We start from the raw sequence: 21,432 nt of genomic DNA, 5'->3' as shown, positions 1-21,432 counted from the left end.
GCCGTGTAACTGATTACAGCGCGGCCAGACGCGAGAATGGCTAGCCTTTGTCCTCTTATCTGCATGGAACGGCCAGTAATGCCAATTTATAATGCATTTTTTATCAACGACAAATTGCATCGACTTTAAGTACCTACCATTCATAGCCACGGCGAGTGATGTATTTCATTCACACTATTAAGTTGTGAATGTGAAGTATAAAAGTCGTGATTTATGACGCTGATTAACATACTTTTTCTTTTGTTACAGGAATGCTAACACCACGAACGAAAAGGACTTGGAGGTAAGTCACCGCAAGGCTTTCGACATTGTAACTATCAATGGGATTGATCTAGGTTATTTCGACGTACCGAGTCCCAGTGTCAATGCAGGACGAGAGGATGTGTGAAAAGGTAGGACGAAGTCGTCAACAGTTTTTCATTGTTGCCGGTACTTGGGCCAGAATATGACTCAGGATAAAATGAATTTAAGTCCAAGACAACTGTGTAACGACAATTTTACTAGCCAAGCTCAAATAAGGAACAGAATTATGAACAAATGTGGAGAGTTACATATAACGACCTGCAGCATATTCAGTTTATTCGTAAATCATAAGTCGTTCTTAGAATATCCGGGGTCAGAAAATACAATGACACAAGGAATTTTGTAGGAAAGTGCCGAAATAATATTTGAACAAACAGCTTATCATCTTCAGCGACGAGCAAAACATTCTAGTTCTGCTTGGAGCTCATTTAGGAGCTGAATGTCCTATCGCATCCCCCCGATTTAATTTTGGGTCTAAACAATCCTTGTTCTCAGGCTTACAAAATTACGGCTCATTTACCGTGCAACCACTGCCATCTTCTTCCCGTTTTACCAAAGAATATTCTCCGTAGACGGTCTCCGGTCTGTCCTCTGTTCTGCAGACATGGGTGGGGCTAAGTTACTCTCCCGTCTTCCAGTAGACATCTACTGATGTAACTTGCTGACGTGATATTTACCGTCATCCTTGAGCCGCTGCCGTAACCATCGGTCAGTCCAGCTTATCGCTGTTCTGTTCCGACCGACCGATCGCCATCGCAGAGCTATGGTCAGCCCGCCGTCCCAGTTCACCCCTGCGCCGATGGGCTGCGGCCGCTCGATCGGCGCAGTCCAACCGATTGATGGACGCGCCACAATGGTACCGCCGCGCCGTACCTGTCGCCGTGCTGTGTTCGCGGCTCGGTGTCGCAGCCGTTTGGTGCCTTACGATGGCGGCTTTACGGCGACGAGACGTGACAGGGACGTGATTAGCATGGCGTGCTGTATCTCCCGGCTGTATCTCTCGGCTAGTCGGTCTCCTCTGTGGTAGCCAGAGTCCTGAATCTTGTGCTGCTGCGACGCCCTTAAACACGGACAGTGCCAATGGGTGCATGTCGCCATTCAGTCAGTCCGTTTGTACGTCGCGCCCGTCCGTCTAGCCTGTCTAAACCACTTTTGTCTGGCTCGACGGTCGTATGTCTGTCACTATCATTTGCAAGTCGACCGTCTATGGCCTAACCTGTAAGTCTGGGTTGAGCGCTGGCTTGCTAAGTTCTACTCAGCTGTCGCCATATCCACTCAGCTTTTGGTCCTACAGCTTCGTAGGTCCCTCGGCGCACACAGTCTAAATTGCCGACGGGTACAAGTTGCCCGTTCTCCGGGATATATCCGGGCAGCGATCACTCCCATTGGTCCGCTTACGGTCACTGTAAGCCGTGTCGCTACCGCTCAGAACAGATGTCACGACACCAGCAAACGACTGTCTAACGTCCTAGCTACCTCAGTCGGTCGCGGCCGCTAAACAGATGAACATCATGTCGGAACAGCCGTATGACCCTGTTCATTGCTGCCGAAAATGGTCCCATGTCGTGCAGATGTGACCCCGTCTATCACGGTGGTGACGTCAGTGGTGTTCTATGACGTCAGTGGTGCCGACGGGCGTGGGCCGTGTCACCCCCGCTGAGCTGCTGGAGATTAACCTGTTGACTGCTAGCAGCGTAACGGGTACTCATGATGGGTTGCATTGTATCCCAGCATGACATACAAGCAGTTGCAATTACATATTTAAAATCGTGGCTTTGATCATGGAGCGTATTTTCCAATTGATGTCACTTGTATCGCGATAGGATAAATCCGTTAGGTTTCACAGACGAAATGGTCTTGATTTGCGGCGGAGTTACGCTTGAGAAGAAACTCGGTTGCCAATACACGCCCTTGTTGATAGTCTGTTCCCATATAACCCGTTTGACACACCCAGCCTGTGCGGAGGCTGTAAAGGTTGTAACGGACGTGGTCCTGCAGGGTATCCTGTTCCATTGTTACCTCACCCGTGTGACGTCACGGGTCACAGGGGGTCACGATCGGCCTCTGCAGGTCACGGGGTCAGCCGACTCCTGCTGGGAGGGTCAGACACCCGTCCTGCTCCCCGCTGTCAGCTGATCAACGGTCAGCGATTGTGTGGGACTGCGGCAGGACTGCTGGTGTGGCGGCCCAATCTCTTGTCAGGGAGCGATGGAAAGGTGAAGCTGGTGTTGTCCGGTGATGGACAATGCACAAAACGTTCTGCTAGTCCTTGTAGCTCTCAGCACTAAATGGTGCCAGCCAAATGCCCGCAGCATGTGGCTTGAACGGCAGAATGGGATCGGATGGTGGTGCTGACGGTTCCGCTTGGGCTGAATATGTGCTGCTGTGTGAATATATTTGTGATTTTACAAGCGGAGGTCCACGTGCTGGCTATGGTGGTTTATCTTTGTGGTTTGTTCGCCAACAAATATTTCCCTCGTTTGCTCGGGAAGTCACCTTTAGCTGGAGCAAATCCCCACGTGTATCGTTCTTCTGCTGACTGTTGAACTTATCGCTGGATTTCTGTAAAATGCTGTCAACTTGCGACTTTGTCGACCATCGGCAGAAGTGTTACAATTGAGATACCGCTAGATTTCTGCCACTCGAAACAACATGTACCGGGATTTTCATGCTCTTATAAGTTAGATGAAGGGCTCACACATACTCATGATTGCGATAGGACCTCTACAATCTCTCTGCTTACCTACGAACTTCTTTGTTCTTGTTCCCGGTGTGATCCTGGGGCTTTGCAAAGCACGACGCTTAGTTGCACGACATTGAACAGCAGGGGTCGTAACACATGTCCCGTGCTAAAATATAGTAGTCACTGCGACTCATTCCAACCCGGCGAGTACAAGTCGTATACTGGTTACACTCGACGCTTATCTTGACAGTGCGGCTATCTGGACACCCTGATCAGGACACCCATTCAGGGTTTTGACCGGTGGGACACGTCTGTGTGCCCCCAGCCGGCCAACTAGCTCGTTGGATCGCATTAAACCTGACATAGTGCTGCATTGCATGCTGGCTAAATTATCTCTTTGCGCCTGTCATGGCTACCTGGTCGCGATAAAGCCAATGAAAATTAAAGCTATGACCTGTAATGATATGCCAAGGCATGTGTCGGGTTACCGTATATGCTATCATCATCATCATCAATTTATTATGCGTCTTTTTCAGACAATACACATACACATTTCACTTTCCAATAAACACACCAGCAGTACAGATACTGCATGTAGGACGATGAACACAACACTAAAACGCAATTGCAAAGCACATTAACAAGTCAACACATTTGTGAAAAAACCCCTATGAGCACAGAAGCCTCACGAGACGACGGGACATCACTGTCTGGCTGGAATTTAAAAGGAATCTGAGCGAATCTACTACACCGTCGCTGTCGATCGCGCTGCCTATGAAGCTATGGTCCACATGACCCCTCACAGCATCAAGCACGTTTTGAAAAGAGCAGTTTAACAGTTTGTATGCCAGGTCCAGAAATGTTCCGTGCAATTGTCTAGGCTCGGTAGCTAAAACAGCCAGCTCTCGTAGCATAATGTGTTTCAGTCGGTGTTGGTGGCTTCGGAATATACCCGATAAGGCTAGCAGCACCGCTCGTCTGAGCCGTTCATGTATTCTCGGGATACCTAAAGCTACAAGCAGGCCTAGCCTTTTGTTGTGGTAATGACCCGTGTTAATCATGGGTAGTATCGCTGATAAGGATATGGGCCCATATCGAGTGTGATGTCGACCACATGTGCGCTTGTTTAAGGTGGTTGGTCATGTCGGCTTTCTTTGACTCCTGGAGTGCAATTTTGCGCCATTGATAACAAGGCTCTAGTGGCTATGTTTTCTCCCTCGCAGATAGGATTGGTTATTTTTCTATTTGTTATTTTTCTCCCCCGTCTGTTTGAGAGCAAGCTCAGTTCGCTGGCGCCGCTCTAATTTCCCTCCTTCGTCTTTTCTACTGGGCATGCTCAGCTTGCTGTCTTTTGATTTAATTCTCATATCCCGTCTGTTTCACAGAGCAAGTTCAGCTCACTGACTTGACTTTGGCTTAATTTCCCTCCCGTCCGTTTCACAGAGTAACATCAGCGCTCTGGCAGCGGTCTAATTTCCCTCCCCATCTGTCCCACAGAGCAAGTTCAGTTCTCTGGCGCTGGCGTTCAAGACGGACCGGCTAACAGTGCACGAGAGACTGGACGTGCAGCGACGCCACCGGGACCAGGCCGAACAGAACCTCGACATGGAGGCGCAGCGCTTCAGAGAGCAGCTCATGGTCAGAGTCCGATGAATGGCTGCCGGTGGACGAAAGGGAGGGATAGTGGGCTGTTGTAGGGATGATTAGTTTGATTAGTGTTATAGCTTAGTTCGTCTAAAATATCGCGCGTATTCGTAAATATGTTCGTTGCAATTATTAGTCATTCATTCGCGAATCTTCTAGTTTGCTGTTTAAGCTGAATTATTCGTAATTTATTTATTTATTCATTCATTCATTCATTCATTCATTCATTCATATTTATTCATTCATTCATTCATTCATTCATTTATTCATTCGGTTGTGCGTTTATTCGTCCATCCGGTCATTTCATTTCGGCTTTCAGCTTCCACTGAATTGCATCGAACATATCGCGAAAGTCGCATATCATGACCAGGCGTGTTACATTCCCAATCGTTTCCGTCTGCAGATGCTGAGTCAGTCGGACGCCGACCGCTCGGAGCAGATGAAGTCACTACAGCGGCAGCTCGACATCATAAAACAAATATCGCAGAGGCTCTCCCGCACAGCCGAGGCATGAGAACATAACATGCTGCTGGGCTGCCTCGCATTTATTGGGCGAGACACGTTTATATTAAACATAAGAGTTTCGTCAAAATGGTCAATAAATGCGAATTTCACCAATGACCTTTGATAATGGTCTCAAACGAAGCCTACTATTATTTTCACACATGATTTCATCGTTTACGCGGGTCTTTTATAGGCCTGCATTTTGTTCAATGCTCTATTCCGGGACAGAGCTCCAAGACAAGAGCTGGTACGGAAATCCAGCAATTATCGTCATTGCATTAGTGCTTATCACGCCTGTTCTCCCTTAATACACACCGCTGACGGTCGCTCCGTCCCGTCTCGACAGGTGCTAGGCGCCGCCCAGCAGGAGCTGCGTGTCTCGCGCGCCGTCGAGGTGATGACACAGCACGTGGAGAGCCTGCGCCACCTCTACGAGCGCGAGCACGCCGAGCTGGAGGAGGCGCGACGCGTTCTCGCCACCAATAACATCGCTCTGCACGAGCCGGTGCAGAAGGCGGTGCCGGGCGGCCGGCGGCGCGCCTCCATTGCCGTTTTCGCACCGCGCCCGGCCGGCCAGCCGCTGGCGACCGGTCTGGGCGGGGGCGGCGGCGGTCTGGGCGGCCTGGGCAGTCCCCTGGGCGGTCACTCGGGACAGCTGAGCCCGTCGGCCGGCAGTCCTGTGACACCGACGGCCGGACTGAGGCGGAGACGGAATTCACTCGGAGCCGGCGACGCAGACGGGTGAGAGAGCGAGAGATGTGTGGGACATTTGGGGAGCGAGAGATTTTGGAACGCTGTGTGGGGTAGGAGCCTTGGGACTAGTGTGGTCGTTGATTGGATTAAGATGGTTTGTGGCATTGTGGAGTAGCACCGCAGCTAGATGGTTGTGACTGAACAGGGGATGCTTCTGCGGATATTTTTAGGTTGGGGTCAGGGGTGAGCTTTGTGGTTGCTGTGGTACCCGCACCAAGTCAGTGTACTGCTGGCTTACATAGAAAACTGTCAAGTGTGGTTTGCTTGATGGGTGGCGATGGGGTATGATTTTCATATTGGTTACAAACTACAGACCCTAATCTTGTTAGGGGTTGTGAAATTGACTTTTGGTACCCAGGGCAACCCATCATTTTATGATAGTATTGTCACTAAGAGCTTATAAAGTTGCTGTTAACTGTGATTAGCAGGCAGGTTTTCTACTTTGCCCCAGCGGCCTGCTGTCAGCGCTGTAATATGGCGAATGTGGTTCCATGGGTTTTGGCACTGTGCTTCTCAATTTGTAGTGAATTTATTTTAAGGCTCTCGGTTTTATCTCAGTTTTCCTTATGTCTTCCTCCCGCTGTTTCCCCAGTTTCGGCGCGATCAAGGAGGAGAAGGAGGAGGACCGGTCCGAGTCGGAGCACCACCGCCACTCCCCGGACCACCACCCGCCGTCCTCGGCGGACCGGCAGCCACCCAGCTCCCACTCCAACTCGCCCGAGCGAGACGAGCCCGACCAGGAGCCGGACGACGGCTCGGCCGAGGGCGACCAGGACCTGCGGACGCACATGGAGGAGACGGTGTCAGACGAGCTGGCCACCCTGAGGTCGGAGCAGGAGCAGCTGGCCAACGACCTGAAGACGCTGCTGTCCCGGCAGAGGGATGCCGTGCTGCAGCAGACCACCACCGTGGGGTGAGGTCATAGTGGCGGGATGGGATGGGAGGGCTAACGCCTGGCAGAAGGTTCGTCGGTCTAGTGGCGGAAAGCGGTAGCTTAATTCCTACCGGGTAGAGTGGGAGCTGACCCTAGAGCGAAGTGGATCAGCCGGCTTTCGCATTCACAGTTTGTGGTTTCATTCAACAATGCATTTCCAGATTTGGCTTATCTAGGACTTAACTGGGTTTTGTTGCGAACGAACGGGAACCGGAAGATAGCAGACCATGGTCGTTGCTTTTGGTAGGTTTAGTGACCACCCGTCCATGTAATTCGTAAATGCATAGTTATATAAGCAATAAGCATCCTTAGTTAATCCAGTGCCCCACGAACCTTACCGCCTAAGTTCCGTGTGCCGTTACCGTGCTACCGGTTCCTCGCGCTCGTTACTGTCCGTCCCCATGGACTTTACCGCCTATGTCCCGTGTGCCGTTGCTGTGTATCCCTCGCGTTCGTTACTGTCTGTTCCCCGTGGCCGTTGCCGTCCTTGTCCCGTGTACCGTTACCGTTTTCCCCCTCAATCGTTGCCCGCGTCCGTTACCGTGTGCCTCCCGCGGTTTTTGCCACTGTTTTCCCGCGTTCGTTACCGTCCGTCTTTCGCCGCAGGAAGCTGCTCTGGGACGTGGCGCACGCGTGGCCGTACTCTCGGGAGCAGACGGTGGTGCGCGCCCGCTACTGCGTCGGTGGCCTGTTCCTGCTGCTAGCCGTCATGGTGCTGCTGGTGCCGCCGGCGCACACCAGCTGCAATGCGCCGCCGCACGCCTTCTACTCCTGGTCAGAGGTGGGTGTCAGTGCCTTCTACTCCTGGTCAGAGGTGGGTGTCAGTGCCTTCTACTCCTGGTCAGAGTTGAGTGTTAGCGCCTTCTACTCCTGGTCAGAGGTGAGTGTTAGCGCCTTCTACTCCTGGTCAGAGGTGAGTGTTAGCACCTTCTACTCCTGGTCAGAGGTGAGTGGCATCAGCTACTCCCAGTCAGTGCCTTCTACCCCTCTGGTCAGTGCCTTATACTCCTGGTCAGAGGTGAGTGTTAGCGCCTTCTACTCCTGGTCAGATGTGAATGACGGCTGTCAGGGTCTTCTACCCCTGGTCAGAGGTAAGTATCAGTGTCTTCTACTCCTGGTCAGAGGTGAGTGACGGCTGTCAGGGTCTTCTACCCCTGGTCAGAGGTAAGTGAGTGTCTTCTACTCCTGGTCAGAGGTGAGTGGCGGGCTACGCCTGGTCAGCGTTTCCTATCCGTGGCCAATGCCTCCTACTCCTGGTTAGGGGTGAGTGTATGAGGGAAATATAGCGTAGAACAGTTGTGTGAGCCACACACTAGGTAGAAACACTACACAGAGTGAGCGCAAATACGAAGGTACGAGCTTCGTCTGGTGCCCGTTCGCATTTACAGTGCGTTTTTATTGCACACTTGTTAGTCCTGATAAAGGAATCTTGGGTCATATATGGTCATATGACCTTGCTCACATTTATATGACCATGTCTGTCTTAGCGTGTCTTATTCATCGGAATCCCTCACTAGGCGCTGTTCACAAATCACTGCAACACCGAGCATAGCACACCGTTATATCGGCAGATAAGGATTGGAGGCAGGGAAGCAGTACAAGTGATAAAGGTGCTGACTATTGCTAGTGGTTTATTATTGTTGTGTGATAACGCAACATCTATCAGGTTCCGGCTCTCAATAAAATCAGATAACGCTGCATCGGTCTTAGACGGCAGTCAAATCATGCGCTCTTTGTCCCGTGTGATCTGAGCTGGCCTGTTGATCTGACCGGGGATTTGTGCCATGATGATATGAAACGCTATCGACTATCGTGTATGTTTTTGATTCTGCCGTCTCTTCCGAGTGCCCCATAAGACCCTTGCGATTTATCTAACCTAAGTATTCCTCTGTGTTTCAGCTGCTGTCGCCGCACCTGAGCCTGCGGCACGTGCACCGGCCGCCGCTGTGATACCGCCCCCGCCCCCGCCCCCGCCCCCGCCCCCGCCGGGCGCGGCCTGCCGCCCTCTGAGCCCGGCCGCAGCCGTCCGGGCGGCTGGACGGACGGCCCCGCCGCCCAGAGCTGCCGCCCCGCTGCCTTCTGCGTTGTGTTGTTTTATGTGGTTGTTCGCGATACATGAATAAATATATGATTGGTGGTTTGTGTTTATAGTTTTTTTTTTTCTCGCTTCATGCTGTTTGCCGGATGATGCGTGAATGCTAAGGTCTGAGAAGGATTTATACGAGAGTTAACTCGCAATCTTTGCTCTCAAATAAGGTTAGATGACGCTGGGGATCGAAAGACCGCCGAATGATTGGGCACACCATGATATGGCGTAAACTTGCGAACAATTTATAGAAAGGTAGCTGAGCGTGTGCAACAGTCTTACACAGCGAGGCGAAACGAAATGAATTATAAAACAACAATAATGTCTTGCTTGTAGACTGGATCGCCATTAAACCATAATGGTCTCAGACTCTCGAAAATCGTGAGCAATTTCAATTGAAGCATAGCGGATAAAGCTTCTGTTTTACTAATGTGGAATGCTGAAATTCCGGCTGGCCGCTGGGCGCTGTACCCAGAAAGGCCATGGATCTTCGTGGGAAATACGTCTTTTCCTGATGTCGAAAGGCCTGGTGGAGGATTTGAAACGATTGGCTTCATCAATCTAAATCAGTATTAAAACAAAAAAAGAAGTTATATGTATTATGCCCGAATTGTTCTGAGGCGATCTAATAACGGTTACAGCGTTTGTTGCGCTGTAAACAATTTGCCTGCGCGCTCTCTTTTGCTTCATGTTTACATAATAGTGACCTCGATTCATTTATGGCGCAAAGGATACATTACCATTTTGCAAGCTCTGTGAATGGGGATAGACAGTTTGCGGAAGATTTTGAGTTTTTTTAAGCGAGTTCCTGCTACTCATCGGCTGTGATATTTCCTTTTGAAGCTGGAAGATCAGCAGATCATATATTTTTGCAATTGCATGCATTGTGCTTGAAAAAAGGTTGAAATCATGTACGGACTGGTAAAGAGCTCTGCTCGGGCAGGTGAGCAGTACAAGTTTGAGTCATGTTTTTGGTTCACAAATTAGGAAATACATGTGTATTTAAGTAATTTAATGGGCCATTGTATTGGCTATAAACTTTGCCTACCATTTTCTCTTCTAGATGCTACAGTTGTGGCATTTTACTATGTCTATTATGCTTATTACAAATGATGTTCTTTTATTGGATTCATCGTCGATATTAGATCAAATGTGCCCTAATTTTTAGGGAAGACAAGAAATTGTTTTATTAAAGTCTAATTGAAATGGTTATCATGGCAATGCTCACAATAAATTCCCAAGAAACAGGGTAACAAACATGCCTCCGAAGGACCTATGGAGTGTTATGTAATGGCAGTGACAACTGCTTAGGTCAGGATGATTGACAAAGTAAAACAGCCAGTATGCCCTGGCCCCTTATATATAAACAAAATTGAGTTATTATGCTTACTTATCTTTGTAAACTCTTGGTTTTCAGGTAGACTGATTCGTCAAGTTGGATACAGGCTCCAGCACAGTGCAGAAAGTTTTCCAAAGATCACAACTCACTACACCATATGCCCCAGAGACCAAGATCCAAGATGGAAAGGTACGTACGCCACATGGTGAGCATTGCTTTTTTGTGATTTTATGCAAATCTTTGCCCCATTTTTGTGTCCTTTCAATATTCATGTTCTGCAGGTAGGTAGTTTCATGGTTGTATTTGTATGGAATTAGCCTTGTTTCCTATCTGGTTGGCAGAGAGAGTGTAATGGTTATCAAGTAGAGAGTGGTGGAAGTGGCAAGGTGTTCTAACTTTTATTGATAGTAAGATAGCCTCAGCTACGTGATGATGACAATCTGTGGACCAGGACCTTTCAGCACTGCTGGTATTTGTAAATCAGGCTGCATGGAATTCATATCATTGTCAATATTAAATATGGACTTGTAAATTGTAATAAATGTCTCACAGGCAAAATTTGTCTTCATAAAATGCTGTGTTCATTGTTGACAAGCTATCAATCAGAGACAATAGATAGATGCTTTCTAAGAAGGAAGTGAGTGAAGTAGGTAGGTAGGTAGTATCAAAGAGTTACCAGTGTGCTGCAAGAATCCTTGTTATGAGCAGCTTTGGCTCCATTTGCATATTTGTATTTCAAAGTGAAAAGTGATACCTAAGTGAAGAACATTGCCTCAATGCAATGAAGTAGTGAAATATACTGTCACTATCCATTTTCAATCAATCTCACCTCAATCCTTGTATCATCACTTCACCTACAGTAATGCATCTCTGACCCTAATTTATCCACTGTTACCATGACTTTGCCACCTAGATATGAAGATAGAGTGGGCATGGTCAAATTCACTCCTTTTCCTCACTTCTTCCTTGACTGTCACTCAGAATATGTGGACATGGCATGAGTATCATCGAGCTCACTCCTTTTCTTCGCTCTCTCCACGACGCACTCAGACGTGGACATGGAGCGGGTGTCGGACGAGACGGACGTTCTGATCGTGGGCGGCGGACCGGCTGGCCTCTCCGCAGCCATCCGACTGAAGCAGCTCGCCGCCGAGAAGGGACAGGAACTCAGCGTCACCGTCGTCGAAAAGGCCTCGGAGCTCGGTGAGAAGGACGTTCACCGTTTGAGGAGTGCTATGAATCAAGAATGACCAAGCAAACTGCATGTTTGTAACTTGATGAGATTATTATTGTACCTATCTAGCTTCTTGTTCTCCCAAATAACAACAGGTGAATGAAAAATATCTTAAGTTGACTTATGTTTTCTGGACTGTCGATCAATCTCTGTGTTGAGCATTCTCTGGACTTGGTCATTTCCCCGCCACTCCACTATCGCTCTATCGCTCTCCACCCTGAGCAGTGAGCTGATGTTGGACTCTTCATCCACCAGGCGGTCACACACTCTCTGGCGCGTGCATCGAGCCACAGCCGCTCAACGAGCTGATCCCCGACTGGAAGGAGCGCGGCGCGCCGCTCAACACGCCCGTCACGGCCGACAAGTTCGCCTTCCTCACCGAGCGGCGGCGCATCCCGATCCCCATCCTGCCCGGATTCCCAATGCACAACGATGGTAACTACGTGGTGCGTCTGGGCCACGTGGTCCGCTGGCTGGGTGAGCAGGCCGAGGAGCTCGGTGTGGATGTCTACCCCGGCACGGCGGCGGCCGAGGTGGTCTACAATGAGGACGGATCGGTCAAAGGAGTGGCCACCGGCGATCTGGGCATCGCCAAGGATGGATCCCCGAAGGTTAGTGGACGAGTGACAGGGAGGGCAAGGACAGTGTTAACTACCACGATGCCTGACAGCATGGAAGGAGGATAATGCGTGATGAAACTGGAGGAAAGAAACGGGCTACTGTCGTGAAGTCGTATGGGCAAAAGTTATAACGCTAAAATCATTGACATCATTCCTATTACATAACTCTCACTGCAGCCAAATAAGTGCTCGTTTTTCGGCTGCGTGCAATCATTGCCTTTTCTTAAATATACGTCCGCCTTGAAGGTCATGTAACTTAAGCATCATATCCATCCAATGTCTGACATATGTTTGCTCATATTGTATCGCAGGACTCGTTTGAGCGCGGCATGGAGCTGCACGCCAAGTGTACAATTTTCGCCGAGGGCTGCCACGGCCACCTGGCCAAGGAGCTGATCACCAAGTTTAACCTGCGCGACAACAGCTCTCAGCCGCAGACGTACGGTATCGGTCTGAAGGAGCTGTGGGAGGTATCGCCGGACGTACATCAGCCCGGACGGGTGGAGCACACCGTCGGGTGGCCGCTGGTGAGTGCAGGGAGATGAAGCCTTGTGAGACGGGTCACGGGTCGCGATGGGAAATGACTTAAAGGGACAGTATCATCGAAAAAAAAATCAATGTATGGAGCTGATTTTTTTTTACTAGCATTTCTTATTTTTCTGAATCAGAAAAACATAGTTTGAGGACCGAACTCGGTGAAAAATATTTTTTCATGAGCGAGTCATTTTCATGAGCGAACCACCACTACAAGCATGGCCGCCAGTTTGGAAGCCTGCGAAATTACTACAGAACTGGCGCAGATAATACATTATTGACGCTACGCTTACGCGGCCGCTCTTCTGATTGAGTTGTCGTTAGGGAAAGGCAGCATTAGGTATTGCCCAGAAGATATCACGTGACAAGCTGAAGGAATTCCTTCAAGCTGAAGGAATTCCTTTGTTGAGCCGCTAGAATCCGAAGGAAACAGCGGAAATTGCCTACGACTATTTAATGAATTTAACGGTGATGAATAAGTGCGAAAAACGTTTTGGCTTTATAAAATTTGATGAAATGACCAGGGTAAAAGTTTTATTACTGGCGGTCAATTCAAAACGGCGCAAACATTTAAACAGTGAAGATAGTGAAGCACGATTCAAAGTGTAGTACACCTTTCGTACTTTGAGCGGCGATAGCGGGATAACGGTGTGGAGCTTCGAGGATCGGTCTTCAGTTCCCGGACCAGAAAGGTGGGGCCTATGCAATGTCAAATTTCATCAAAATGGTGATACTGTCCCTTTAAAGGGTGCGATATTGTTTTAGGAGGTCGGTAGTGGCAGGATTGAGTCATGTATGATTAATGTGGAGTAGGCCAGACGTCTGATGGCGATCAATGGTAACATTATATGTTGTGTTACAGAATCAGACCTTGGTTAATGTCAAATCTGTTTGTCTAGGTATTATCGCACAACACATTGCCTTTCGTGCCTCTTTATCACTGACGCTGAATCTGCCCCTATAACCGATTTTCGACGCCCTCTCACTCACAGGACAAGGACACATACGGCGGCTCGTTCCTGTACCACCTGAACGACGAGACGCCGCTGGTGGCTGTCGGCTTCGTCATCGGACTCGACTACACCAACCCCTACCTCAGCCCGTTCAAGGAGTTCCAGCGCTTCAAGCACCACCCGTCCGTCGCCAAGACGTTCGAGGGGGGCACCAGGTATGGGAAGGAGAATGGTCGATGGCCGCAGGAGATATACTCAGCAGCAGCACCCGAAAGGGAGGCCGTAGACACTGCTTATCTATATCTATATATTGTCTAGTCGCAAGAACATTTAAGAATGACGTCAGCTGTGGCACGGTCGGACTTTCTTGGATGGTGCTTTGGTACTTTATTGTCCCCGTATATTCAAAATCTAATTCAATATGAAAATATTGATATTTTTCATCGGAAAACTACCCCTGGCTTCACCTGTTGTGGAGAATTTCTCTTTTTGGTGATGATGGCAAATAAGCAAATGAATAAAACCATTCACCCCGTCCCTTCGCTCTCGCCCATACCCCTCCACCCTTTCCGATATATTTATTAACCATTCTCCGCTGTCAGGATCGGGTACGGTGCGCGCGCCCTGAACGAGGGCGGCCTGCAGAGCCTGCCACGGCTCACCTTCCCCGGCGGGTGCCTGATCGGCTGCAGCGCCGGCTTCATGAACGTGCCCAAGATCAAGGGCACGCACAACGCCATGAAGAGCGCCATGATTGCCGCCGAGAGCGTCTATGACGCCATCGAGAAGGGAGACACAGAAACTTTGAGTGAGATGCAGGGGGGGGGGGGGGCAGGGGGAAATTGGAACTGCAAAGTGCTGATTTTTAATGTCTTGCGAGATTATTGGTGGATGGTGGTGTCTTGTGAGATTATTGGTGGCTGGTGATATTAATGCTTCCCAGCTTCTTGCTATTTTAGTCAAACTATTCTTCCATTTCAATCAGACAATCGATGATAAAGGAATTCTTGTATCTCGGTCCCAAATATCTTTTTTGGAAAGTCTACATTCATATTTTTCAGCTCGTTCAGACATTTACTTTCATGGAATTCATCCATCAAGCAGCAGATGCTAATCCTCTAAGCAGCAGCATCTCCCCAATAAGTCCTATTGAACTCAAGTATGCGATAGCATGCACCGCCAGGTCACTCTCCGCTCTCCCGTTGTTGCTACCTTCGCTTCATCCTCCTGGCACCTCGCTCTCTTATTGAACAGGCGTGAACCCGGTCAGCTACGAGGAGCGTATCCGCAGCTCCAGCGTCTGGAAGGAGCTGACGGCTGTGCGGAACGTCCGCCCCTCGTTCCATTCTCGGCTGGGACTGTACGGAGGGCTGGCCTACACCGGCCTGTTCTATGTGCTAGGACGCGGCAAGGAGCCGTGGACTCTCAAACATCCCGGTTAGTGTTGGGACCAAGATTCTTACAGATACAGGTTGGGACGGTGGTTGGCGTGGGTTTGAAGATGTGTTAGCGTAACTCCAGTGGTATTGTCTAAAGCAGAGGCAAATCACATCAGGGGTCGATTCTTCTCGTGCTAATCGTCGAGTAATATTGCGTAATCTGGTCGACATCGGACCCTACTATGGATTATGATTTGTCATCGCCCCATGTTTTGTTACCCTGACACTTAAACAGCACGTCTCGTATTTGTTATATTATCATGTCCTGATGCCTTTATACATAGTTGCGCTTACGTCCCTTTCTCACAACTCTGTCTATTCCATCGCTCGCACTGGTATATTGTCCGCCAGGTCCCGACTACCTGCGTCTGAAGCCGTCCCGCGAGTGTCAGCCCATCGAGTACCCCAAGCCGGACGGCAAACTCAGCTTCGACCTGCTTGGATCGGTGGCGCTCACAGGTGGGGGCCAGTGGGATCCCGATTGATGGACGAATATGATGCTCTCATGGGTCTTCGCCCGTCATGATTGGATGTGTTACGTGGATGTGGACTGCAAAGCCCTCTTAAGTTGCTCGTAATGGTTTTAGTAATGACGTTGATATTGATGTTGGTGCATTCATCTAACCACGCTTCGGTCATGCTTGTTGAACTGTTGGTTGGAAAGGTGGTCCAGTGTTGTCCATTATATCTGTATTCCACAGTTCTTGAATGCGGTGGTAAGCAGCTGAAACTCTGATTGATATAGATTTCAGGCGTCTCAATTATGCGGTAGCAAATCATGTCCTGTATCTGTCCAGTATCGCTGCAGACATAACCCGACTGACCGCCCTCGTTACCGGCAGGTACAAACCACGAGGGTGATCAGCCGCCGCACCTGACCCTGCGGGACGACACGTCTCCCGTCAAACAGAACCTGGGCGTGTTCGATGGACCCGAGGCGCGCTTCTGTCCGGCAGGTCAGTGCACACTGCGCTACTGCATGACATATTGCCGTGAATCGTGATATTATGTGACGTTTTATTCTAGTTTTTTATTCTAGTTTAGTTTTGTCACGTTGCATGGTGAAGTAATGCTGAAAGTAAAGTAGAAGTATACCAAAGTAGAAGTAATGCTAAAATCTGATATGACCATTCATGGCATGGTTGGCTTTTAGTATGCACATGTGTCTCCAGTGTATTCGTATCATACCTTTCGCAGTTTTTATTTATTTGCCACGACCTGTTTGATACAGGTTGCCAGCTGTATAATGATGCTGGCTCTCGTGTACGCTTTCGTCTGTCGATGTTACGACGGCAGAATGTATGTCGTGTGCCACCGCGACCGGCCAACCCTGGGTTGGAGAGTATTATCCAAGCCAGCTGACGTCCATTCTATCGACAGGCGTGTACGAGTACGTGCCCACGGAGGATGACCAGGGCCAGCGACTGCAGATTAACGCCCAGAACTGCATCCACTGCAAGACGTGCGACATCAAGGACCCCAGCCAGAACATCAACTGGGTGACGCCCGAGAGTGGTGGCGGGCCCTCCTACAACGGCATGTGAGCTGGGCCGAGTTCAGATGTCGTCTAATGTCTTGCCGAAGGAAGGTCGTCGAAGGAAAAGCTTGAGAGGATTTGTGGGATGAGAAGGTAGCGCCTGAAAGAGCACTAAGGCGTGTTTTGGAGTGTTGTGAATAGTGCGGAGCTGTAGGTACAGTCAAGGGTCCCAAAGACAGGTGCTGTCAAAATCGGGTCTGAAAGATGCCATCGTGTATACCGGGTGCTTTGGTATACCACTATTGGTTGTACTTAGCTTGCAGACGGTGCACAGCCTTGCTGGTTCTACAAGAGAAGTTGAGTTCAAAGACTGCGACAAATGTGTTGACTATTCACTGGCGCCGATACCGATGTAGCTGGGAATCATGCAGCGGCGGACTCGGGTTTGAGAGCACAGTCGGTATTATTTGATCGACCAGTTGTGTGTTGCACAACGGGATCCTCAGCTCAACCCATAGCGTTCCATAGTCTATATGTCTGTGTGACGAATAGTTGACCGGTAACTCAAAGAGCTACAGTGTCCGTGTATGTGTGCCTAACGATTATTGTCTTAGTTTATCTCAACTGGGTCCATTCAACTGGGTTGCTTTGCTATGGCATCTCTTCTATGATCTATCTTATTTTAATCTCCTGTCCTCCATCCATTTTATGTTTGTGACCCCTCTTTCTTACCCATTTCCGTAACACCGCGGTCTTCCTTTTCACCTATCTGATCCCCGCCCCTTGGCAGTAGGTATGTGAAGCCGTATCAATGCAATGCGCGAGCGAGAGAGCGTCGCTTAGTAGCGTAATAGGCGGGTGCGCCTGCAGTGATATGATGACGAGTTCTTGGTGAATATATGCTTGAGAAATATTTCCAATGTTAAGTTGTTGTGCTGCTTGCGATATAATGTGTTTGAATTATGTTCGGAGAAATGTGTCCGACATTGGGGCCTGGGGACTGGGCTGTCGCGGTTCTCCACTGCCGACTGGTATTCAAATCAGACCAGTGGATTCGCCAGCGTTTAAAGGGACCCTCCCACCTTAACATTAGTTTTGAGTTGAGATAGCCAAGTTTGCGGCCAGGCTCAGAAACCACCATTTATCCTGGTCGCAACCCCCGCAGCTTTATGGTATTCAAGAAATTTCTTCCCTTTACTTGCAGGGTGGGACCAGCTTGGTCCCTATCTCTTAACCATTACGGGAATCTGATGACGTCATCAGGCTTTCGAACGTCCGTCATTAAGTTTGACTAAAACGTTTTGTAGCACGCGGTGGTATATGCTATTTGCGCGCAACATCTGCCGCAAACGCCGCACTTCTAAAATAAAGTCGCTAGAAACAGCGGAGATCCCAAAAAGTAAACAAAAGTAAAAGTCTAATATCTTGAAAACCGGTGAATATTTTTCGGTGAAATTTGGTAGATATTCGTTTTCGCTCTTTCTGAACCGAGCGACATCACTTTCATGCCAATTCATAAACTTTTTTGAAGGTGGGAGGGTCCCTTTAAGTGGGCGCTTAATCAAAGATGAAAGACTAGATTCTGACGGTCCGTGGAGGTGGGGGCTGGAGTGGAAGGGTGGTAGGGCATCGGTCTGCAGACTGGGCGACCCGAGTTCGAAACCAGGTGGGTGTGGCAGTACCTGGCAATGGGTCAGGGTAGGTGAGTCGGTGCCTGGTCGATGGTACGGGTAGCTCTAAGATGAAAGACTAGATTCTGACGGTCCGTGGAGGTGGGGGCTGGAGTGGAAGGGTGGTAGGGCATCGGTCTGCAGACTGGGCGACCCGAGTTCGAAACCAGGTGGGTGTGGCAGTACCTGGCAATGGGTCAGGGTAGGTGAGTCGGTGCCTGGTCGATGGTACGGGTAGCTCTGAGTGGGTGTGGCTGTGTGCTGACCGTGTAAAGGAGGCGGTAGGAGGATCAAGGAATGTGACGAATCAATCAAGGTGGTAGAGGTTGTAGGCATTATGTTTGGTTGTTAGGAAACTAGATAACCGTAGGGACGCAGTTTGTCAGGCGGTCGTTTTTGATGGACAAGTCCTTTGCCTTTCTTTGCATCTTAAGTCGACTATCTTAGGTCTCCTGGAGATCACAAACGTATGGTACAAAACAGATTAATATTCATAACAATGCACCAAGACCCACATAGCGCACGATAATGACAATCATCCAGCACATAAACGTACTCCCCCCCCCCCCACCTCCTCCCGCATACAGACACCAAACCCAATGGACACACGACCCTTTCAGTGATTCATACAATACACTGTGCTAATGACTAGTTGAACCAGGTGGGCACTCCTGGTCTGTCTTTGAACCGGTCCTGGTCCTTCTTGTAGGTGTCCTTGACGCGCTCGATCTCCTTCATCTGATCAGATCGCTCCTGCTTCTTCTCTTCAGACATCAGATTCGGGAACTCGAACGTCATGTCCTTCGGCTGAAGCACACACAGGCCGATGAGTAAGCACGAGCATAAAACCTCTATGAGTCTATAGGCAATTCCTATGTATAATTCCTCGATAGTTCTATGATGAAATGTAACGATAACCATCAAACGATCGGCAAACAACAATCTGAAAGACTTGTGAAAACAGAACAGCGCTGCCGTGCAAAGGCAAAAACTACTATGTGAGGTCAGTGTCACAGTCTGACATCACATAGAAGTTTTTTGCCTTTGCACGGCAGAGTGAGCAAAGCCTATGACGACATGAAAACAGAACGTGGAAAGTGTAGGTAACCGAAGATTGGCATCGAGGATAGCCAATCGGTCGATGAAGGCTACGCCCATTACCCCTTACCAGTGTGACGAAGGCATACTTCAGATCATCATCTTTGACGATGTAGCCTTTATCGGTTCTTCGTAATTTTCCTGAAATAACGATGCGATCAGCGCTATGTTGCACCAATAACTTATACAAATCGGCAATTCCGATCGGACTTGAACATACAAACTAATGCCTTAAAAATACATGTCATGCTCATACATCATCCTTTTCCAACTGCTATGAGCTGTAACACACAAAATATAACCTGTCTCAATGATTAAAAAGTCTGATTCCCATGAAAAATCGCCGTTAAGTCAACAAGCAACAGCTGCTGCTCCTAAAACATATTTTCAATACCTGTACCTTTACATACTGTTTAGTGTTTACACACCCATTTTATTGGCGATGTTAACTTCCACTACCGGTACATTGTAGATTTTCTCCAAGTATTGCTTTACATCATGTTTGGTCATCTCTGGTGACACCATGAATTGCACAGCATTTGATGGAATCGGATGGGTCGGCTTGAGCAGCTTCATCCAAAAGTTTGGAAGGAATATCCTTAGCTGGGGATTACCCCGCTGGTATATAGGATACAAACGAGTCGACATGGTGGCCTGAGGACAAATAAAGAACAGCTTAAACACACATCAGAAACACAATGAGCTATCTAGGTAACTTAGTAAATCATGATTCATGAGAAGTAGTTGATTGGTTATCAGGTAATGATAATGCATGAAAAATAAAAACTCATGGTTGATGGTAATGATCCTGATGGAAATGTGGATGATTGGTGATAGCCACTCCTTCAGATGCAGTCAGTTGAGACAGACAGCCGCCGTAAAGTTAAATCAAGTATTGGTGATCTAAGAAACGACCAGGGCCAGCTTGTTAGCGAGGAAAAAGAGAAGGCCTCGCTCCTGAATGACGTCTTCTCAGGCGCATTCACTATTGAAAAAACGGATGTCGTGCCACAACTAGCAAACCGTTACACAGGGCCGCCGCTGATCGATATACCAGTCAACCTTTTCACAGTGAAGCAAAAGCTTAAAGCACTGAACCCCAATAGTGCCCCAGGAGCTGATGAGATTCACCCCCGCGTTTTAAGAGAATTGAGTGGTCCTCTCTCCCTTCCCTTGACCTTACTGTTCCGAAAATCGCTTGAAACTGGGTCTATTCCTGCAGACTGGAAGCACGGTAAAGTCATACCAATCTTTAAGAAAGGTGAAAAGGAAGACCCAAGAAACTATAGACCTGTCAGCCTCACATCTGTTCCCTGTAAGATTCTCGAGTCGCTCATTCGTGATTTAATGGACCATTTGCTGTCAAATGACCTGCTGTCCAAGGACCAACATGGCTTCCGCCCGAAGCGATCTTGTGATACGCAACTGCTTGACTCTATAGACTCATGGAGCCGCCTGTTGGAGGACAAGACGGAGGTCGAAGTGATTTACCTTGACTTCCGAAAGGCGTTCGACTCCGTCCCACACAAGATGTGACAGATGTCGCCATCTGTTGGCGAACTTGTGAAGTTGTGCCTTCTTACCATTACCGTTGTCAGACGTTGTTGTCGGTTAATACAGTCAGTTACTGCTGGAACGTCCTGTGTCACTGGTGGCAGCGCCGATCATGCCCACGCCAGGAGAGGGGCACCGCGCCGTGGCGCTGAGCAGGGTCTTCGGCGACGACCTGTCGCCAGGAGCGTGGAGAGGCTTCAAGGACCACTTTCTTCTGGTGAAGCAGGCCAATATCGCACGAGGAGTGACGGTATGGCAGGACGCGGTCTACCGGAGTGTTGAGCTGCGTTTGTGCCTCACCGGGGCCCCAGCAGAATACGTACGGGAGGAGGCCGCCCAAGATTCGAAATGGGTTCAAAACGACGAGCAAATCCTTGAGCATCTGGAGAGACGGTACGTTACGACTGAAGCCATAGAGGTAAGGATTATCAGATTTGAGGAAGCTAAACAAGGGGAAGAGGAAAGCCTTGCTGATTTTCTTACGCGGCTGCAGCGGCTAGCTGGGGATGCGTTCGCCGGCGAGTCGGCCGATATCAGACGGAAACGCGTTGTTTGGCGTTTTTTGGACGGTCTAATCGACAGAGATATACGGGAACGGCTCATTCGT

At 49.1% G+C, this 21,432-nt stretch overlaps 3 protein-coding genes across 3 annotated transcripts in view; 2 read left to right on the top strand and 1 right to left on the bottom strand.

Moving 5' to 3' along the window:
* Positions 1-8,958, top strand: part of LOC122394670 (inositol 1,4,5-triphosphate receptor associated 2-like) — a 71,415-nt gene extending 62,457 nt beyond the window's left edge. The window contains exons 19-25 of the mRNA XM_043391701.1: positions 250-283; positions 4,484-4,624; positions 5,034-5,138; positions 5,481-5,875; positions 6,480-6,800; positions 7,428-7,602; positions 8,721-8,958. Coding sequence (XP_043247636.1) covers positions 250-283; positions 4,484-4,624; positions 5,034-5,138; positions 5,481-5,875; positions 6,480-6,800; positions 7,428-7,602; positions 8,721-8,771 — 1,222 coding nt within the window. The 3' untranslated portion in view covers positions 8,772-8,958. The remainder of the gene's footprint in view (positions 1-249; positions 284-4,483; positions 4,625-5,033; positions 5,139-5,480; positions 5,876-6,479; positions 6,801-7,427; positions 7,603-8,720) is intronic.
* A 668-nt stretch (positions 8,959-9,626) lies between these two features.
* Positions 9,627-17,418, top strand: LOC122394671 (electron transfer flavoprotein-ubiquinone oxidoreductase, mitochondrial-like). Its single transcript, XM_043391702.1, has 11 exons — positions 9,627-9,850; positions 10,325-10,435; positions 11,297-11,449; positions 11,736-12,091; positions 12,412-12,627; positions 13,627-13,802; positions 14,190-14,395; positions 14,842-15,024; positions 15,378-15,485; positions 15,869-15,982; positions 16,407-17,418. The coding sequence occupies exons 1-11, from the start codon at positions 9,817-9,819 to the stop codon at positions 16,568-16,570; spliced, it is 1,821 nt and encodes a 606-aa protein (XP_043247637.1). The 5' UTR covers positions 9,627-9,816; the 3' UTR covers positions 16,571-17,418.
* A 1,223-nt stretch (positions 17,419-18,641) lies between these two features.
* On the bottom strand, positions 18,642-19,922 carry LOC122394675 (probable 39S ribosomal protein L23, mitochondrial). Its single transcript, XM_043391705.1, has 3 exons — positions 19,700-19,922; positions 19,342-19,412; positions 18,642-18,980 (listed from the first exon to the last, which is right to left on the bottom strand). The coding sequence occupies exons 1-3, from the start codon at positions 19,917-19,919 to the stop codon at positions 18,822-18,824; spliced, it is 450 nt and encodes a 149-aa protein (XP_043247640.1). The 5' UTR covers positions 19,920-19,922; the 3' UTR covers positions 18,642-18,821.
* Between the last annotated feature and the right edge of the window lie 1,510 nt (positions 19,923-21,432).

The sequence above is a fragment of the Amphibalanus amphitrite genome, unplaced genomic scaffold (genome assembly GCF_019059575.1).
Source record: "Amphibalanus amphitrite isolate SeventyFive unplaced genomic scaffold, NRLGWU_Aamphi_draft 000604F_arrow, whole genome shotgun sequence".
Taxonomy (NCBI): Eukaryota; Metazoa; Arthropoda; class Thecostraca; order Balanomorpha; family Balanidae; genus Amphibalanus; species Amphibalanus amphitrite.
Note: the sequence above shows the minus strand (reverse complement) of the source record. Positions and strands in the feature narration are given on the sequence as shown.

What these genes read in the sequence shown, in the direction of transcription:
- LOC122394671 (XM_043391702.1), top strand. Translation starts at nt 9,817, where the DNA reads ATGTACGGACTGGTAAAGAGCTCTGCTCGGGCAG. An exon ending in AAAGAGCTCTGCTCGGGCAG is followed by an intron (nt 9,851 to 10,324) that starts GTGAGCAGTACA and finishes CTTGGTTTTCAG; the next exon opens with GTAGACTGATTCGTCAAGTT. An exon ending in GTGGACTCTCAAACATCCCG is followed by an intron (nt 15,025 to 15,377) that starts GTTAGTGTTGGG and finishes ATTGTCCGCCAG; the next exon opens with GTCCCGACTACCTGCGTCTG.
- LOC122394675 (XM_043391705.1), bottom strand. Translation starts at nt 19,919, where the DNA reads ATGTCGACTCGTTTGTATCCTATATACCAGCGGGGTAATCCCCAGCTA. An exon ending in TAACATCGCCAATAAAATGG is followed by an intron (nt 19,413 to 19,699) that starts GTGTGTAAACAC and finishes TCGTTATTTCAG; the next exon opens with GAAAATTACGAAGAACCGAT. An exon ending in AGTATGCCTTCGTCACACTG is followed by an intron (nt 18,981 to 19,341) that starts GTAAGGGGTAAT and finishes TGTGTGCTTCAG; the next exon opens with CCGAAGGACATGACGTTCGA.